At 28.3% G+C, this 17341-nt stretch overlaps 1 protein-coding gene across 2 annotated transcripts in view; it reads right to left on the bottom strand.

Annotated features, from left to right (window-relative positions):
- Positions 1-12602, bottom strand: part of LOC119677622 (polycomb group protein Psc) — a 33079-nt gene extending 20477 nt beyond the window's left edge. Inside the window, exons 1-2 of one of the 2 annotated variants that reach the window (XM_038089052.1) lie at positions 12065-12602; positions 763-1668 (exon numbers count right to left, since the gene is read on the bottom strand). In XM_038089052.1, coding sequence (XP_037944980.1) covers positions 763-1654 — 892 coding nt within the window. In that variant the 5' untranslated portion in view covers positions 1655-1668; positions 12065-12602. Of the gene's footprint in view, positions 1-762; positions 1669-11420; positions 11553-12064 lie in introns of those variants that run through there. The other variant, XM_038089051.1, reaches the window with a different exon arrangement.
- Positions 12603-17341: the final 4739 nt, after the last annotated feature.

The raw sequence follows: 17341 nt of genomic DNA, 5'->3' as shown, positions 1-17341 counted from the left end.
ATCACAAGGCCGTAAAATATTATATTTTTAACTTTTACGATATTATTTCTTAGGTAGATATGCATAATGATCTTTGTAAAACACATTGTACATATTATACAATGGTTCTTGTAAAACCATTAAAAAATTTAAAAAAAAAAAAAAATTATGTTAAATTGATCATTTTAATTTTTTGGTTTTGTGACGAGACTTCAATCACAAAAATTGGTTAAATAAAAATTTCAATTATTAATAATATTATTACTATTATTCGTTCAATACATAATCACTATAGTATTGTAATCACAAAAGTATACTGAAATCTACAAAAGAATTTTTTTCATTTTCAAAAGGAAGAACATATATCCCCTCTTATTTTGGAATTAATAGTATTCAAACCACACTAATGACCTTTTATGAATCTAATCCGAAAAACCAATAAAATGAACAAAATATATTTACATAAAATCAGCAAAACGCTTCTGTTAGATTATTGGAGAATGTATTATAATTTAGGAAAGGGCGTGGTAAAAAGTGCAACCACAAAGATTTTAATAAAAGAATTAGACCTCAATTGTGACTGTCTCGTTGAAAAGCTTCACTTGATTTATTAAGTTTGAGAGGGTGGAAAAAATACAATGTATAAAATAGTTAGGGTGATAGGTAATAGTAGTAGCACACTGATTTAGAATATGAAATATAATACTTTTTTTAACTTAGTGTTGTTTGTTTTAAGTGCAAAAAACAGAAAAAAAAATTGGTAATTTTATTAACAATACTTACACGAATGTAAACATTCTACAATAGTTGTTGCATCTATAAGATAGCCCTTACATAGACCGCATATTATGTTAGGATTTACAGCGCTTAACAACACTGGTTTCGGTTTGGCAAAAATATTACTGTCAGTTGAATTTGATTCGATTTCATTCTCCTTGTCAGCAACAACTGTTTCTTGACTACACTCCACACTTTCTTCTTCCGTTTTAATCATAACATTCTCTGCACCACACTCTTCTTTTATATCTACAATAATATTATTTTCAGTACTAGCCTTAGCAGTGGCAGTGGCAGCATCGTCAATCTTAACAACAGCAGCAGTAACAGGGGCAGCGGCAGCGGAATTACTAATACCGTTTCTTATAGCGTCGTTGGTGCTAGTTGTTCCATTATTACTTACTGCATTGACAGTCTTGCTATGGTTCTTGCTGTTGTTGTTATTGTTGTTAATAGAGCTGTTTTTCTTGTTGTTGTTGTTGTTGTTGTTGCTTTTATTGTAAATTTGCATTTGTATTAGCCTTTCATTGGCACTTGCATTCGTAGCAGCAGCGACGTTGTCTGGCTGCTGTCGAACTTCACATATTGATGAAGAAATTGCCATAGACATTTGCATTCCATTGCATTTGTTGTTATTATTGTTGTTGTTGTTATTATTATTATTGGAATTTTGTTTGATTTCTTTGTCCTTAACGGTAGTGTTTATGGTATGTTTTTGTTGCTTTAACGTTTGTTTATTTGGTATTCTTTCAAGTGCGTCTGCATTACGCGATTTATTAGATACTTTAACCTTACAACTATCACCGTTTGAAGTGGCAGCGGATGACAAATGCATATCGGATTTATGTGTACTGGACGCCAACAATGGCGTTGTGCCTGGTAAAGGCTCTGGTGCCATTTTCAACGCAGTTCCTATAAAAGACGAATAAAATAAATTATTAAGAAAATATTATTTAATATTAATATTATATATAGAAAATAAGTATTTGTTTTTTTGTCGAGCTTTAGTTCGGTTTTGTGTTATATTATTTTTAATAATATATTACTTTATTTGGTATCATGAATACAAAAAAAAGGACAAAAAAAGTAGTATATAAATTTGGGAATAACTGTTTCATTCCGTACTAAGGACTAGTTTTTCAAAAAAAAAATGTATAAAGAAAATATATAAAAAATTTAATACGTATAAAAAAAAAACCCAAAAAATGTATATATCTAAAACAAAATAAAAAAAATTGTCAAAAAAATATTAAAAAGAAAAAAAAATACAAAAAGCAATGGAATGAAAATCTGTACTGAGAAAATGTAAAAAAAAAGAAAGTATAAAAAAGCAAATTTATAACAAAAAAAAAATTTGTTTAAAAAAAGTAAATATTAAAACAAAAAAAAAAAAAAATAAATATTATTAAAAAAAAACAAGAAAATAAAAAAAAAAAAGAAAATAATAAAAAAAAAAAACAAAAAAATAATAAAAAAAAAACAAAAAAATAATAAAAAATAATATAAATAATTAAAAAAAATAAAAAAACCATAATAATAAAAAAAAATAATAAAATAAAAATTTTTTTTTAAAATTTCAAAAATAAATATTAAAAACAAAAAAAAACAAAAAATTTTTAAAAATAAATATAAAAAACAAAAAAAAACAAAAAATTTTTAAAAATAAATATAAAAAACAAAAAAATAAAATAAAAAAATTTTTAAAAATAAATATAAAAAACAAAAAAATTGGACTACAAAAAAAAAGCTAAATGCTTATTTTAATGTTAAATTATGTTATAGTTAAACTTAAATAAATAAATTCTTTCACCTTAAAACAGTATATATAACAGTAATATATATATATTCATTATATAAAAATTTAATCATTAATATAATATAATATAATATATCATACAAAAAAATATATTCGTAAAAAAATGTATTTATAAAAATGAATATTAATATAAGTATTTATTTATTATACTTATTTCATGAGGTCGGTTTTGTCTTATATTACTTTAAATAATATTTTAATTTAAATTTAAAGTAATATAAGACAAAACTGATCTAAACCCCGACAAATACCTATTTACATTAATATACAATATATACATACAAATTTTTTAATATAATTGAATGTATATTATAAATGATACAAATAAAATAAATACTAAAATATTAAAAATTTTGTTAACAAAATTATATATTATTAAACTTGTTTGGAACAGAAAGCAAAAGCCTCTAAACTTTCACATTGAACAAAAAAAAAATGACAATAAGAAGAAGTAAAGTAGATCTTAGGTTAACGTTTGTTTTCCCCTTATCCAAAAAATATTCAAAATGATAGACATTAAAGCAATAAAAGTTTCCATTACTTTCATAGATCTTTGTGACAAGTGCTCTTTATATCATTCTCAATATAAAACATATTTGCAAATATTTTTTTCCTTAGTTATTCAGAACAAAAAGTAGGAAAAGAAGTTAGTAACACCAGCGTGCAGTGCATATGGAGTGAAATCTTCTGACCAAAACAAAAAAAAAAAATCAATATGACAGAATATATAAATCTTTAAGATATTAAAGTGGTTCTATTTGGCAGAATGTCTGGTTTTGGTATTATATATAGCGAATATACAATATTTGTTCCTTTATAAAGTAAATTAGAAAGTTTTCGACTGATGCCTAAGTTCATCCAACTGTTCAACCCTGTCAACTTCATGCAGGCAACGTGATAGTCTCATTCACGTTGCAGTCCTCAACTCATAACTTTGCGAACTATTTGTATTCATAGTCATAGGCGTAGCCATGACACAGTGTAGCAGGGTGTTTGCAACCCTACTCCACATACCTCTAAAAATAACACAAAAATAAGTATTTGTGCATTGAAAATTGAACATTTTTAAAAATTAAAAATCTACCTAAATTTAATGATTGTCAAAAAAAAAAAATTAAATAAAAATAATAGAAAGTAGTGTATAATTTTCGCAGTAACTCTTTCACTCCCTAACTCAGCACTTTCTACTTATTGTCAAATGCAAATCTTCGTATCTGTAATCAGAAGATATACCAAAAAAAAGTTGCGAAAAAATAAAAAAATTTAATTAAAAAAAAAAACTGAATTCAAAAAGAATCGTTCAATAAGCCTCTTTTAATGCTAAATTATTGGGTTTACATTAATAGTTAAACTTAAATCAATATGTACATGTGAGTACCTTAAAGCCGTTCGAATTTCGATTATTACTGAAATCGTGAAATCGAAGAGTGAAAAGAGGGTGTCGAAACTAATGACAAATGATAAAAATCAGTGGTTCATTACGAACTTCATCGTCAGTGCAGTTCATCCGTATTGAGTGAGTTTTGGTTTTATGTGTACTTGATAAGAAGGGTAACGTTTAATTTGTTAGTTTATGTTATGTGTGCAAAGTTTATCTTGTTATTCACTGTAGCGTTTAGTTTAGGTTCAAATCTAAGGCACATACACACATCAACCAAACATAGAATGCGAGCACAAACAAATAACGACACATCCCATCCCAACTCTCAACACCGCACATAGATGATGCAGTCAAAGACCATTCATGCAAACACTCCATTCAGCAAGCAGCAGCAGCAGCATAACCCAGACGACGGATGGCTAACAAAGATTAACTCCGGCATTAAATTTGCAATCGCTGTGATGTATTTATTGTGAGCGGAAGAGTTATTATTCAATAGATTTACTGCAGCAATTGCCTTTAGTGATTAGTTTTTATAATTTTTTAATTTAATAGAAAATTTGATTTTTCTAATTTATGTTAATTATTATTTATTATGAATTAATCAATTAAGCAAATTCTCTTTCGAATTCTATGACATACCAAACAATCGAAGCAAAACCCTAAGCGGCAACGTGCCACAATATTTGTGGTCAAAGATAATCGATGAAGTCAAAGGGCGGTAAACCGCGGCATTTGTAATATTTGTGGACGATGAGTTGGATGAATCAATTAAGATTCTTCTCAAATAAATACAAAATGCGTATCTTTCAATTCGTTTTAGCAATTTTGCTGTTAGCAAATATTATAGTTTCATGTATTCATTAATGAAATAATCCGCTGGAACAAAAAAGTTGGCTTTGACTTTACCGAAAATTTCATGAGCGTATTTAGAAGTGAAATTATAGTATATAAGGGGGCGCTTATATACTGTTGTGACAGATAAGGTTTCTTTTCCTATATATATGAAATATATATATATGTTTCACATATATATGCAAATTAATAACGCATTGAACGAAAATCGTCCGATTCCAACCAACAAAGTGACTGAGTCGCAGGATTCCTAGTGAATTTGACACAGGCCAAATATGCTCAAGCACATATTGCAAGATAAATAAAACCTACGTTTGAACCAATTAAATGGGAAATTCTATGGAAATTCACATGCTCCCTACTTACCAGAAAGTGTTTTATCATATTACTACTCATTCTGATGAAGGCAAAGCGCTCTTTAAGATCAGTACTTCATACACTACCAAAAATAGCTCGGTCCCATTAAGAGACATGAAATTCACAATTTTTTTCTATGAAATCCATATCATACCAGAAAGATGGTCGGAAATTTTCGCTAACGATAGAAAATATCTTGATTAAAATAAAATATAATATTTTGTAGAAATAAACATCTTTTTTGTCAAAAAAAAAAAAAGTAAGATTAACCAATTATGGGGGAAGATATATCAATAATAATACAGTACAATATGTCAAGATTTTCTTGCTTGCGCACGCCTATGGACCAGTTATTGAGCATTTACTGTCAGAAATGAAATGATTATTTATTTGGTCGCTATTTGTTTTAATATAAGGGCCAATATTATTCAAAGTATTTTTTGATACAAGTTCCCATCTATATTTTGATTAGATAATAGCCAGTTAAAGATATTGTGTTGTCTTCAAGCAATCTGTTAATAATTTTTTGACCACTGAGAATAGTTTTTGAACTTTCTGTTTGAAACTTTATAATCTAAAGAAACTGTAATAATAGGTTTTATAGGTTGCGATGTACTACTATCCCTTCGATAATTTTCTTTTATATCTACTATATACTTTTGAAACTGTTACCTTAAGCTCCTGATAAGGATAAATATATCACCTTTTTATCGCTCAAATAATTTTCTCATCTAAAATTTTTCAACTTCTTTTTTTTTAATATAAAAAGGGTTTCAGAAGTTTCTTAATGGATACGTCTCAGTACTTAAAATGTTATTACGACTGGTAACGATGTTCTCTACTACGACAGTGGCTTTTGTACATAGAAGCAGCTGCGTCATTTATTGTTGGTGTTAGCTCTTGAGAAGTTTTACCGATCCTTGAGAATATCAGCAAGCGGGGGAAAAAATTTAGGTAAACACAATTAAACAATACATAAACAAGTAGGAAAAGATTAGTGGGCTGTAATATGCTGAGCTTTAATGAAAAAAAATTATGAAAGAAGGGTGGTTTAAGTTTACTTAAAACACAGGCATGTTCTCTCGCTAAGACTAATTCATAGGTTAATTAACTGTAAATTGAAATATGTAGAATAAGTAAAAATATAGGAACCAGTTAATGTATTGTAAATAATTAGAACCTCTCAAAGTTGAATTGTACCGACACGGTTTCAATAATGCTAGACTAACTCATAAAGTAGGTAATTAATTTACTATATAAATATATGAATTCTATAAAATTTTTAGACTGAAAAATTAACTAGTTACCAGCAGCGAGTAAATTATTTGTTGCGTTTTTTGAGCAGTAGTTCTGATAATAAAAATATGAAAAATTGACGTTAAATTTTTTGTACTTAACTGTCATCTGCAGTTAAAGATTATTTCTGTTTCTTATAATAAGAATAACAGAATATGCTAACTATACTCGTACACGTTATAATATTTTTTGCAGATCTCGCTATAAACCTAGAATGTCTTCATTTTATAGTCGTTTAGTATAGCATCACTTTTTACCGCACCGCGTATATGATATATGTATGTATATATATCTATTCATGTAGATAAATATTTTATGTTTTGTATTAATATGTGTATATATTTTAAATGTGAAAAATATATACTTTGTTCAATAATTTTTCGTTATAGAACAAAACTTTATATACGCACAATTGAGTTCTAATAAAACCTCAAAATGTTTACACTTCACTAATCCCATCACTGATGGTAAAAGCCGTAATATCGCGTAGAATAACGAGTAACCCTTTTCTTACAAGCAAAAAAGCGAGTAAATTGAAGTGCTCCTTGAATTTGTTTGTGTTTTAAATTTTTTTTTTCATGTTCAATGCTAAAAAGGATTCCGTTTAGTTTATTGTTATTTTAGCCCTAGGAAATTTATTATATATTTCTTAAAGTTAAGTTATTAAAAAGAAAGAAGTATGTGAAATGATTTGATACAACAGTTTACATACTCGTAGGAAGTTTGGAGTGGATAGAAGTGAACCGGTAGTGATTAAATCAACAACGGATGCAAACTTACTGATGAGACATCGATGAGAGGAAAGTGTTCTCGGAGGCAATATATGAAGAATTTTGATTTTTTTTAAAAAATTTTTTATTCCCTTAATATTTTATTAATTTTAAAGGAATATAAAATCTTGCAAATAGGTTTGAACTAGCACTTTATGAGCAAATATTAAATTTCAAACTAAATTTATTACAACTAGTAGTAATGATTATGTGCAACTTATAACTAAAATTCCTGTTAAAAACAATTATTTCTAAAAGAAAAAGAAAATAGTAAAATGTTAGTAGTAGTTATTTTGTGCAATTATCAACAGCAAACATAGTTTATTACACCCAGTATAAATGATTTTGATCAACTTTTAATATAAAAAAATATATAACAACTAACTAGTAAACTTTGTTCTAAGCCACTCGTAATATAACAAAAGTTATCATCATTAATAGTAGTGATTTTAAGCAACTCGTGATGTAAAAAAAATTGATTAAAACTAGTAGTAGTGATATTGAGTAAATTGTAATATTACATTGTAAATATTATTTATAATTGTTATTAATAATTTTAACAATTAGTTACATATGAAAAATTATTAAAACTAACAGTAGTGATATTAAGCAACTTGTAATATTACGTTTAAAATTAATTGAAATTGTTATTAGTGATTTTAAGCAACTTGGGATGTAAAATTTTTTATTAAAACTGGTAGTAATGAGCAAATTGCAATATAACAAACAAATTAATTATAATTCGCAGAATGATCTTAACAACTTGTAAAATGAGAAAAGATTTATTGCTACTAGTTGTAGTCACTACAACTAATTAATATCACAAAAAAAAATTTTATTTTACAACTAGTAAAAATCAATCTGAGAAAGTTGTAATACAACAAATTAACTTGACTACAACTAACAATTTGTAGAGCTATTCTATGGTACTTGTAAAATTACGCCTGTCACTCATTAAATGTACAAAGATGTTTCATTTTTATTACAAACTAAACGCAACGTCCTGTCCTGACTCAACTAGTGAAATTCGTTCAGCAAATCTTTTGATTTAAAGAACTTCTTCGAAAAGGAGAGAAAAAAAATCGTAAATTTGTTAAAGCAATTCGTTTGTTCACTTTAGCTTTACTCGTTATATTGCACGTCATAGCTATTGTGAATTATTGCCATTCGTTTTACTACTTGTTTCTGCAAAGCATAAGCAATGATAGAAGAAAATCTATCATTCCTGACTAAGCAAAATAAAGGATGCAACTTTATTTTCAATCAATTTTGTAGCGCACTAACGCACACACACACGCACACAACGACAGACATTTATGTAGCCATAAAAATACATGCAATCAATTTTATCCTAAACCAGTTGTGGTGTCTGTAAAGTAAAAGAAGTGCTAATAATAAAACCAGCCTAAATTTTTACTATTTTCGAGATAGATAAATAGAAAAAAAAGATGCAGTCAGTATATTGAAAAAGCATTCCTAAGAAATTTAAAACCGTTCCTTTTAGTTCTTAAAAAAAGCGCTCAACTAAATCCACAGGAATTTTCGACACTCGTATGTCTTTATTTGATGCCATGCTGCTCGCGTTTATCTCTTGTTCACCCAAAATCATAAGTATCATTAATTATTTTTATTAAAGAAGGAATACGAAAAAAAGCAGCAACAACAACAACAAGAAGAAGAACTAAAGGTTTCAAAACAAAATTTACGTTTCTTCGTTTCCCTCGATTCCTTTTTAACAACATAAACATTTTTCGTTCCAGCATAAAAATAATACAGCAACAAAACGAACGAAGGAACAATAAAAGCAAAACGTAATCGCACAAGGGAATAAAAATCAAGTTATAAATAAGAATGTAAACGAAAACGCAAAGTGGCATAAAGAACGAACATATAATAACAACAACAATAATAACGCAACAACAACAAGAAAATTAACAACTGTATGCTGAAAATACATGCAGTCAAGTTAAGCCAAGCAAAAAGCAAGCAAGCTATTCATTATTAGACGAAACAAATGGAACTGAAAGAAGGGCAAAAGAAAAAAAAAATAATAATAAATATAAAACATAGCAAGCAGCCAGCAGCAGCGCGCACAAATAGCAGACAGCATTTCTGTGTCTGGGAATGAAACTAACAATTTACTATGTACGAGAAATGTGTTAAAAACAAAATTGAGATTGCTTGCTTGCTTGTTGCCACTACTGAACGAGTGTGTATGCCTGAAACAGGGAAGACGAACTATGAACGGTAACCAGGCGCACAGCACAAATAGCGTATGATTCCAACAAAGTATAATACTACACAGCACACACAAAAGTAATCTGCAGCAGCAGCAGCAACTCTAAACATAAATGAAACGTTTCAAACGCACAACAAAATGAAACAACAACTACGTCGTCGACAACAACAACAACAACATTCATACATTTCTGTTCAGCTGGAGTTTTTTAGTAAAAGAGAAATACGTATACATAAGCAATGCGCCGCATTGTTTATGCCGCCACAAATGTTTTATGTTGTATCAGACCGAACGAACGAATGAATGTGTTTATCAAGATAGCACGGCATGGCAGAAACACAGTACATAGCATAGCAGAGTACTGAACCAAACATTAAAATTTAAGGTAAAATGAAAATACTACAAAATGAAAATAGTACAAAATAAAACTAAAAATTGCATATAAAATAAGAAAAAAAATCAAGTTATCAATAGCTTAAGCATGTGTATAAATTAATAATAAAAAAAAACTAAACTGTTCACAAAAACAAGAAAAAAAACACAGAGTATTTTAATTAAAGAGTTTGCTTACATATCAAATGAGAGGATTTAACAGCTATGATCTGACGAAAGGCACATGGGCTGGCAAATTTTTTTAGTTTTTTTTTTTGCTTTAAAAAATTTAAGAATTCAAAGAGAAGAGTGGAATAATATAATGTGAAAAGAGTGCAATAACAACTATCGGAGCTGCTTGTGTTTGGGAAAATTTTTTGTTGTTTTGTTTGCTTCTACTACTGTTAACAGCATGTAAGTATGTATGTATATAAAGAGTATATATTTGTAGTTTACACAAATATGTTGTTTCATCAAAGAATGTAGAAGTTATAACGATTAACAAATTATATTAATTGTTTATTAATTTCTGTATAAAATATATAACATTATATAAAATAATACGATACAAATTATACAAGTTATCCACTTACAATAAATTGAGAGCATAAAAAAACTAATATAACATTATATTAAACTTTAAGAAATAATTATTTATATTGCATGTGTAAGGACTAAAACAAAAAATTTTGTAAGAAGTATATAAATTAATTGAATGTTTTATTATTTTTATTAAAAAAACAAAAACTTCTGATAATTTATTTACAATCTTATTTAATTACTAAACTTTCGAAACTTAAAAATACCATTCCCATATATAATGTACACATATATGCAACTACCTGTTGGTTAAAATTCTATGTTAAGTTTTAATTTATATATTCAAATATAATTATTTTATTTCACTTCTGCAAACAGAATTGTTACCTCTCTAAGTTAAGCTTAGAAACGAACACCTCCAAATTCCAATATATTTTGCGCAAGCTAAATATTTGGAAATGAAACGAATGCATACTTGTAAGATAATTATTCGTTTCAATTCCAAACATTTGGTCCTTCAAGACGGATATAAACTAACGACAATTAAAATGCCGGCTACATTTACGCGAGGTTGGGCTAATGTTATTAACATAGACGTATACATTAATATGTAGGTGTGAACTTAATTGTGACTTTCATTACTCACTTTTGACAATTTTTACTAATACCAAAATAAGAAAAATCAAAACAAACAAAGCACAAATGTTTCAAATCAAAATATTTTACTTCAATTCTAAGCTAAATGCGACAAGTTAGAGGTTTAAAGGCAACCATTAAATAATACAAAGTAAAAAACAGCATTTGCATTTTATTAGCAAGAAAACTGCAATAACGACATGTGATCTTATTTACATGGAACATAAAAAGAAACAACAAAATAAAGCAACTTTGTCTAACATTTGTGGTCCACTTCTCTCACTCTACACTCCAAAGAGCACAGCACGCAAATTCTTTGCCTTTATACACTTTGCATTGCAACAAGTAAATAATTAATTAAATAATTTTAAACATATCTACGTTCGTATTATTTAAAATTACCTAAGCTTGGGGGATATATCATTTAAAATAATGTAAAATAATCCATTTGTTTTGAGATAATCCAATTTATGTGAGAGTGATGTTTTAAAGATGAATTTAATTTTTGTTTATAACAACTTTCACAATATTATATACTTTTAACTTAAATTTTTTTTTGCTTTAAATTTAAATTTTAAATGAATTTTTTTTACATAAATTTTCTCTGCTTTAAATTTGTTGTTGCACTTTTTGCTTATTATTTATATTTTACACTTGAGAAAAAATACACTCAAATGCAGTCATTTACATATTATCTCTGTAAATGCATGCACACACACACACAGCCACGAACAATACAATACTGCTGCTGTCAGACACAATGTGCAGTTGTTGTTGGTTTTGTTAAAAAAAACGATCACTTATATGGTTTTGTCAAAGCGACGGCGCGCCAAACCAACACATTTCTTTTAATAAAGGCTTTGTTTCTTTTATATAGTTTATGTAAAAACATAAGTAAGTTTTACTAAAATTCATTTGTATATTTAATTAGTGCATATAAATATTATTTTATTTACATTATTTTTTTGATTTTAATATTTATTATATTTTTATATAAATAAACATAATTTATTATTTTTCTAAATAAAATTGCACTTAAATATTACCGCACGCACTGCAACATCGACCGTACACTTCAACCGTCTTTGTTGAAATAAATAATACGTCGTCTGCAACAAAATACGCTCAATTCTACTACACACTCATGTATATACCGCAGACTGCTTATATATTTGCTCGTTTACTATGCATATGTATCAGCTGAGAAACTCTCAGTTGTGAGTAACTTATGTTTATTTATACAAAGAGGCCTTTTCATTCGCGCACATTACATATTATCGACGCGCAGCAAGCAACTCTCCTGTTACTCAGAACAGGAATACACTGGTGCACTCATACACGTTGTTGGTACACATAAGTGAGTGCGCTTGTAAATAAGCTATATAATTGTCCAATGTTGTTTGAGAGTTCGTTTTTTTTTTGTATTTCACTTTAAATATTTTTTCTTTGTATATACGGAGTATTGAGGCGCGTACTTGAAGTTGAGTTGATTTGAATGAGGGCGCTCTGTGTTATTGCTGCTGCAGTAGCTTAATTATATATATACGGATATAATGCTTTCCTTATATTTAATTTTGAGTGCTTTTGTATTTTTTTATATTATAATTTTCCTTTTAGACTCATACGAATTTTTAAAACTTTATAGAAAGTTATTTACTGGGTTGTTTACTTTTTTATATGTGAACTTAATTTTAACAGCACGCAAAACTCTGGGTAGCGGCAAGACAACCTTCCCAATTCGTAGCTAAATTTGTACTGAGTTGTTATGACGTATTCCACAATTGTTGAGCTGCTGTGCTAGTCAGTTGAAGTACATATTTTATTATATACTTGGTAGCGCACACAATTTTTGAGCATTGAAAAGGAATATTCAGCTGTTTATATATATGTAACTAAGAGATAACATTATCGTTTATGTGTGTGTGTGTGTTTGTTTGTTTGCTGGTTTTTATACATGTATATAAAAAAAAAGTAATTTATATAGAAATATGTATTTATTTACAGTCATTGGAAGCAGTTGTACGGGTTTTATGCATTGTTGATTTATGTAAATATTTTGCTTATGTACAAAATTATATATGCCATTGAGAAGTTGAAATTGTATGATAGCAGTTTTTGCTTCTCTGCTTTCAATTTATTTTTTCTTTTTTTTTAATACCATAAGAAATATTTTTTTACTTAGTGGATTTTATGTATAGAATTTATGTACATATTTAAATGAAGTATTTAACTCATCCTCAGGTATATTCATAAATTCATATGTATGTATACAGTGGCGTAACTACATTTTTTAGGCCTGTAAGCAAATTCTAATTAAGGGGCCCCTACCAACATACTAAGGGGCCCCTCTTTTTATACTCTTTACACGAAAAAATGTGAAAAGGATATATAAGGTTTGTCAAGATTTTCGTAACGCTTTAAAGGAAACGTCGGAAATATCATTAAGTATATATCAGTACAATATATATATACTTTTTCAGTTCAAACTACTCTCTCAGCTTTTGAACTCTTCGAACGAAACTTTACACACATACTTTTCGGGAGCCATTTGGTTTGATTGAAATTGGACGTCTATTTCTTGTATCTGTGATATAAACTTAACAATCGGATATGAGGTTTCTCCGTTTTTAATAAAGGTATTCAAATGGAATTTGGTGTATACAGTACTGATATTTGCAAAAGACAACGTACAAAATTATTTTCAAATAGATTTAAATGTGGATATAGCTTCCATACAAGTCTCTCGATTAAGACACATATTTTTCTTAGAAAAACTTTTTTATTTTATAAATAGGTTTAATATTTTATTTGAAGTACATACATATTATGTACTTTAAATTTAAAATTTACGTATCTTTTATAAAATGCAATATGAAGTTAATCCAACAAAAAACGTTTCGTCCCACTTTTGAGAATTTATTAAAAATAAATACAATGAATACAAAAATTTATAGTGGGGCCCCCTAAATTCGGGGGCCCGAAAGCGGTGCTTCCAGTTGCTTCCCTGTAGTTACGCCACTGTATGTATATAGAGATGATAAATAAGTATTGGTGATTCTATGAAGGCATGTAGATATGAAAATACAAAAAAGAAAAGAATTTAAATATAAGAATTATTTAACTTAAATAATGATTATTTTATACATATATGTATGTATACACACACTTCATGTATTGAATAGATTTATATTTACATTTATTTATATATAAAGAAAATATATCTATTCATAATAAATGTTACACATTAAATATATTTATGTTACATATAGATTTATGTATGTATATAAAGAAAATATATTTTAGAACACATTCATTTATATCTTATAAATATCAGGACATGTTCTAAAGTTTCCTAAGCCAGTAGAAAAATTCCTAACAAATTTCGTTTTCGATATAGACGCTAAGTTACTATTCCGGTTATAGTCTCCACCTTTAGTTTCTTATTATTTTTACGCCCCTCTTATTTCCCTTTTTTTTTTTTCTTATTATTTCTATAATTCTTGCATATTTTATTTACACATCATATGCGTCGTCATTTTTTGCTACAATTATGTAAATAACATTAAAATCCATTCACACGCAACTTCGCATGAAAGCAGTAGCTTAATCAAGATTATACATATATTCACAATCTCGCAAAAAGGTAACGACGATTTGAAACAGAAATTTTTTTCAATTTAATACACCTTCAGACATAGAAGAGTATGGCTCGGTTCTCATGTATAGTCCACTTTGAGAAATTGCGCTCACGTTTCTTTTTTTGCGATAAGTGGTAACCATCCAAAGCCACATTGTGAGACTTGAACCCACTATAACTACCTTTTAATCTCTTAAGAGCAAGTTGAGAAGATCTCAGTCATCAAACTATGAAAGACTTCCGGCTGAAATCGTATTTCAGTAATCAGGAGGTGACACATAAGAGATTAGTATATGAATTTTTAAATTTATCTAAGCTAGACTTGCGCTGAAATTGCCATTATTTATTAATAGATGCTTCGAATGAATGACTTCAGTAATAAAAACCAATCACACCGAAACATTATTTGAGCTCAAGTGGGGTTTGAGCACAAGGCTACCACTCTAACCAAATAAAAAAAAAAGAATTTATAATTTATTATTATTTTGATTAATTTTATTTTATACGTAAAAGGTAAATGAAATAGTAAACCATTATTAGTCATCCACACAAACAATTTCAGATAATAAAAATAGATTATTATTATATTGTGTGTATGCAATTACATAGCAAACGTGATCAAACACTGCTCACAAGAGCAATTGTCGGTGAGCTGCCGCTTATACGTATCAAATTCGATCGAAGTAATCAATTTTAGAACACCTGTCAACACTGTTTTCATTACCTCTAAAAAGGCGTTTTATAGTATAAACGATAAATTTATTTGAAGCGTCATAGATAGGTTTCGAATGGTGCCCGATATCGTAAATCTATAAAAGTAATGCAAATACTAGCAGCTCGAAGTGATTTCTGGAAGTTATTTTTTTCAAGTTTTAAATACGTGGAACAAATTATAGTTATAGTGAAGTGTGGAGCTAATGAATATCCCATTTCATCATAGATGGTTAGATACCTTTCCCTTGCATTGCTCGTAACCAAAAAAATAATGAAATTTTCGAACATATAAACCACTTAGTTGTATGCTAACATAATCGATGAAAATCTTTCAGAAAATGATCATAACATCAAAATCGGAAGAGTCCGTTGTTAATTATCTTAACAAATGTAAGTACATAAAAATTTACTTCGCCACTAATCAATTACATTTAGGAGTGTCATTATCCTAAGGATTTTGCTTTGATTATAAAATGAATATTTCTTCGTCTACACCTTTAAGGGTGATAGGACAATGCCCCATGTAATCCCCTACGCCATGTTCACATATAAAAATTTCTTTAACTCCTAGGAGGATCATATGAGGAGGAACGATATTTTTATTGATAGGTCAGTATCACTAATTTGTCAGGGTTACCTCAGAAGACTATCTCTAGGAATAGTACAGTAGATCTCATAGAATGGGGGGTATTGTTGATTATTTTTCCTAATAATAGACTATGAAAAAAAGTTGAAATTGGATTTTTTTTCGTAGGTGCAAAACCTATACTGCGCAGCCGCAGTGTGAGTTTGGAACCTATTAAAACCTCATAGGAAATAGTTGCAACGATCTCAGCTATTAGACTTTCGGTTGAAATCGTATTGCAGTGATTCGGGTGGTGAAATATAAGAAGCTTTGTATTAAAATTTCCAAAACCTTATGCTTTTTTTTACGTGATTTATTTTTACAACTATAGGTACTCAACAGACGAAAAGCAAAATTTTAATTTTTTTCATTAATGGTCACTCCAAACCAGACTCGAAATATTTAGTGACATGGGGTCTGTATTTCAAAACATAAAAGAAGATAATAGGAGTGAAAAATAAATACATAAAAAACTGCTTTCATAAAGAATTTTTATTTTTTCCCCTTATATTTCTTATTTATTATTCGTTATTTTACATTTTTTATATGCATTAATGTATATATCATTTTGTCCATGGAATAATAATATTAAAATTCCATATAAGCAAAAACTTACATATATGGTAAGTATGCCGACAAGGATATTAAATACACGAAATCAATCAACTCAGGATTAAATTATATCTGCAGTTGGTAGAGGTAGAAGTCCTTTTTATTAAAAAGTCCGCGTAGGCTTTCACACTTTATTTTCTCGTAAAACTAAATTTATCAAAAAGGATTCAACGCCATTACATGTGCATATTTGAATAGATTACAAACTTTGAAGGCCATTAAAATTTCATTACCGAAATACCTTCTCCACATTCTGCACGTTGAACACGTCTTCCAAAACCTGCGAGGATGTCGAAGACAAATTGCGAAACACGCAATAAATCTTCAATTACAGCCATCCAAGGTCCGCCGAAAGATAATAAAAAGGGTTCAGGCAGAAACACGCAGAGTTCGTGTTCTTTGTATGGAGAGGAAATGCTAGTCTGAACTGTTTTTGCGAATTTTATTTTTGTTTTTTTTTCGTAAATAAAATTACTGGAAATTACCCTCATCAATGTAGATGAAGAACAAAATGTCGGATTAGAGGAAAAACAGAAAAAACGATCATCTTCAAAAATTTTATTGTCTATTGTATGGGATTGCAAATGTAGTTCCCAAGGTATTGACAATCCGAGGTTTGCTCTTGAAATTAAATATTCTTATATTATATAAGGATTTATGTCTTATATATATATAAGACAAATTTTAAAATAAATAAAAAAGTACTTCAAACTTAAACTACATAATAGTGATACA

Source organism: Teleopsis dalmanni, chromosome 2, assembly GCF_002237135.1.
Source record: "Teleopsis dalmanni isolate 2A chromosome 2, ASM223713v2, whole genome shotgun sequence".
Taxonomy (NCBI): domain Eukaryota; kingdom Metazoa; phylum Arthropoda; class Insecta; order Diptera; family Diopsidae; genus Teleopsis; species Teleopsis dalmanni.
The sequence above is the reverse complement of the archived record's forward strand: the minus strand, read 5'-3'. Positions and strand labels throughout refer to the sequence as shown.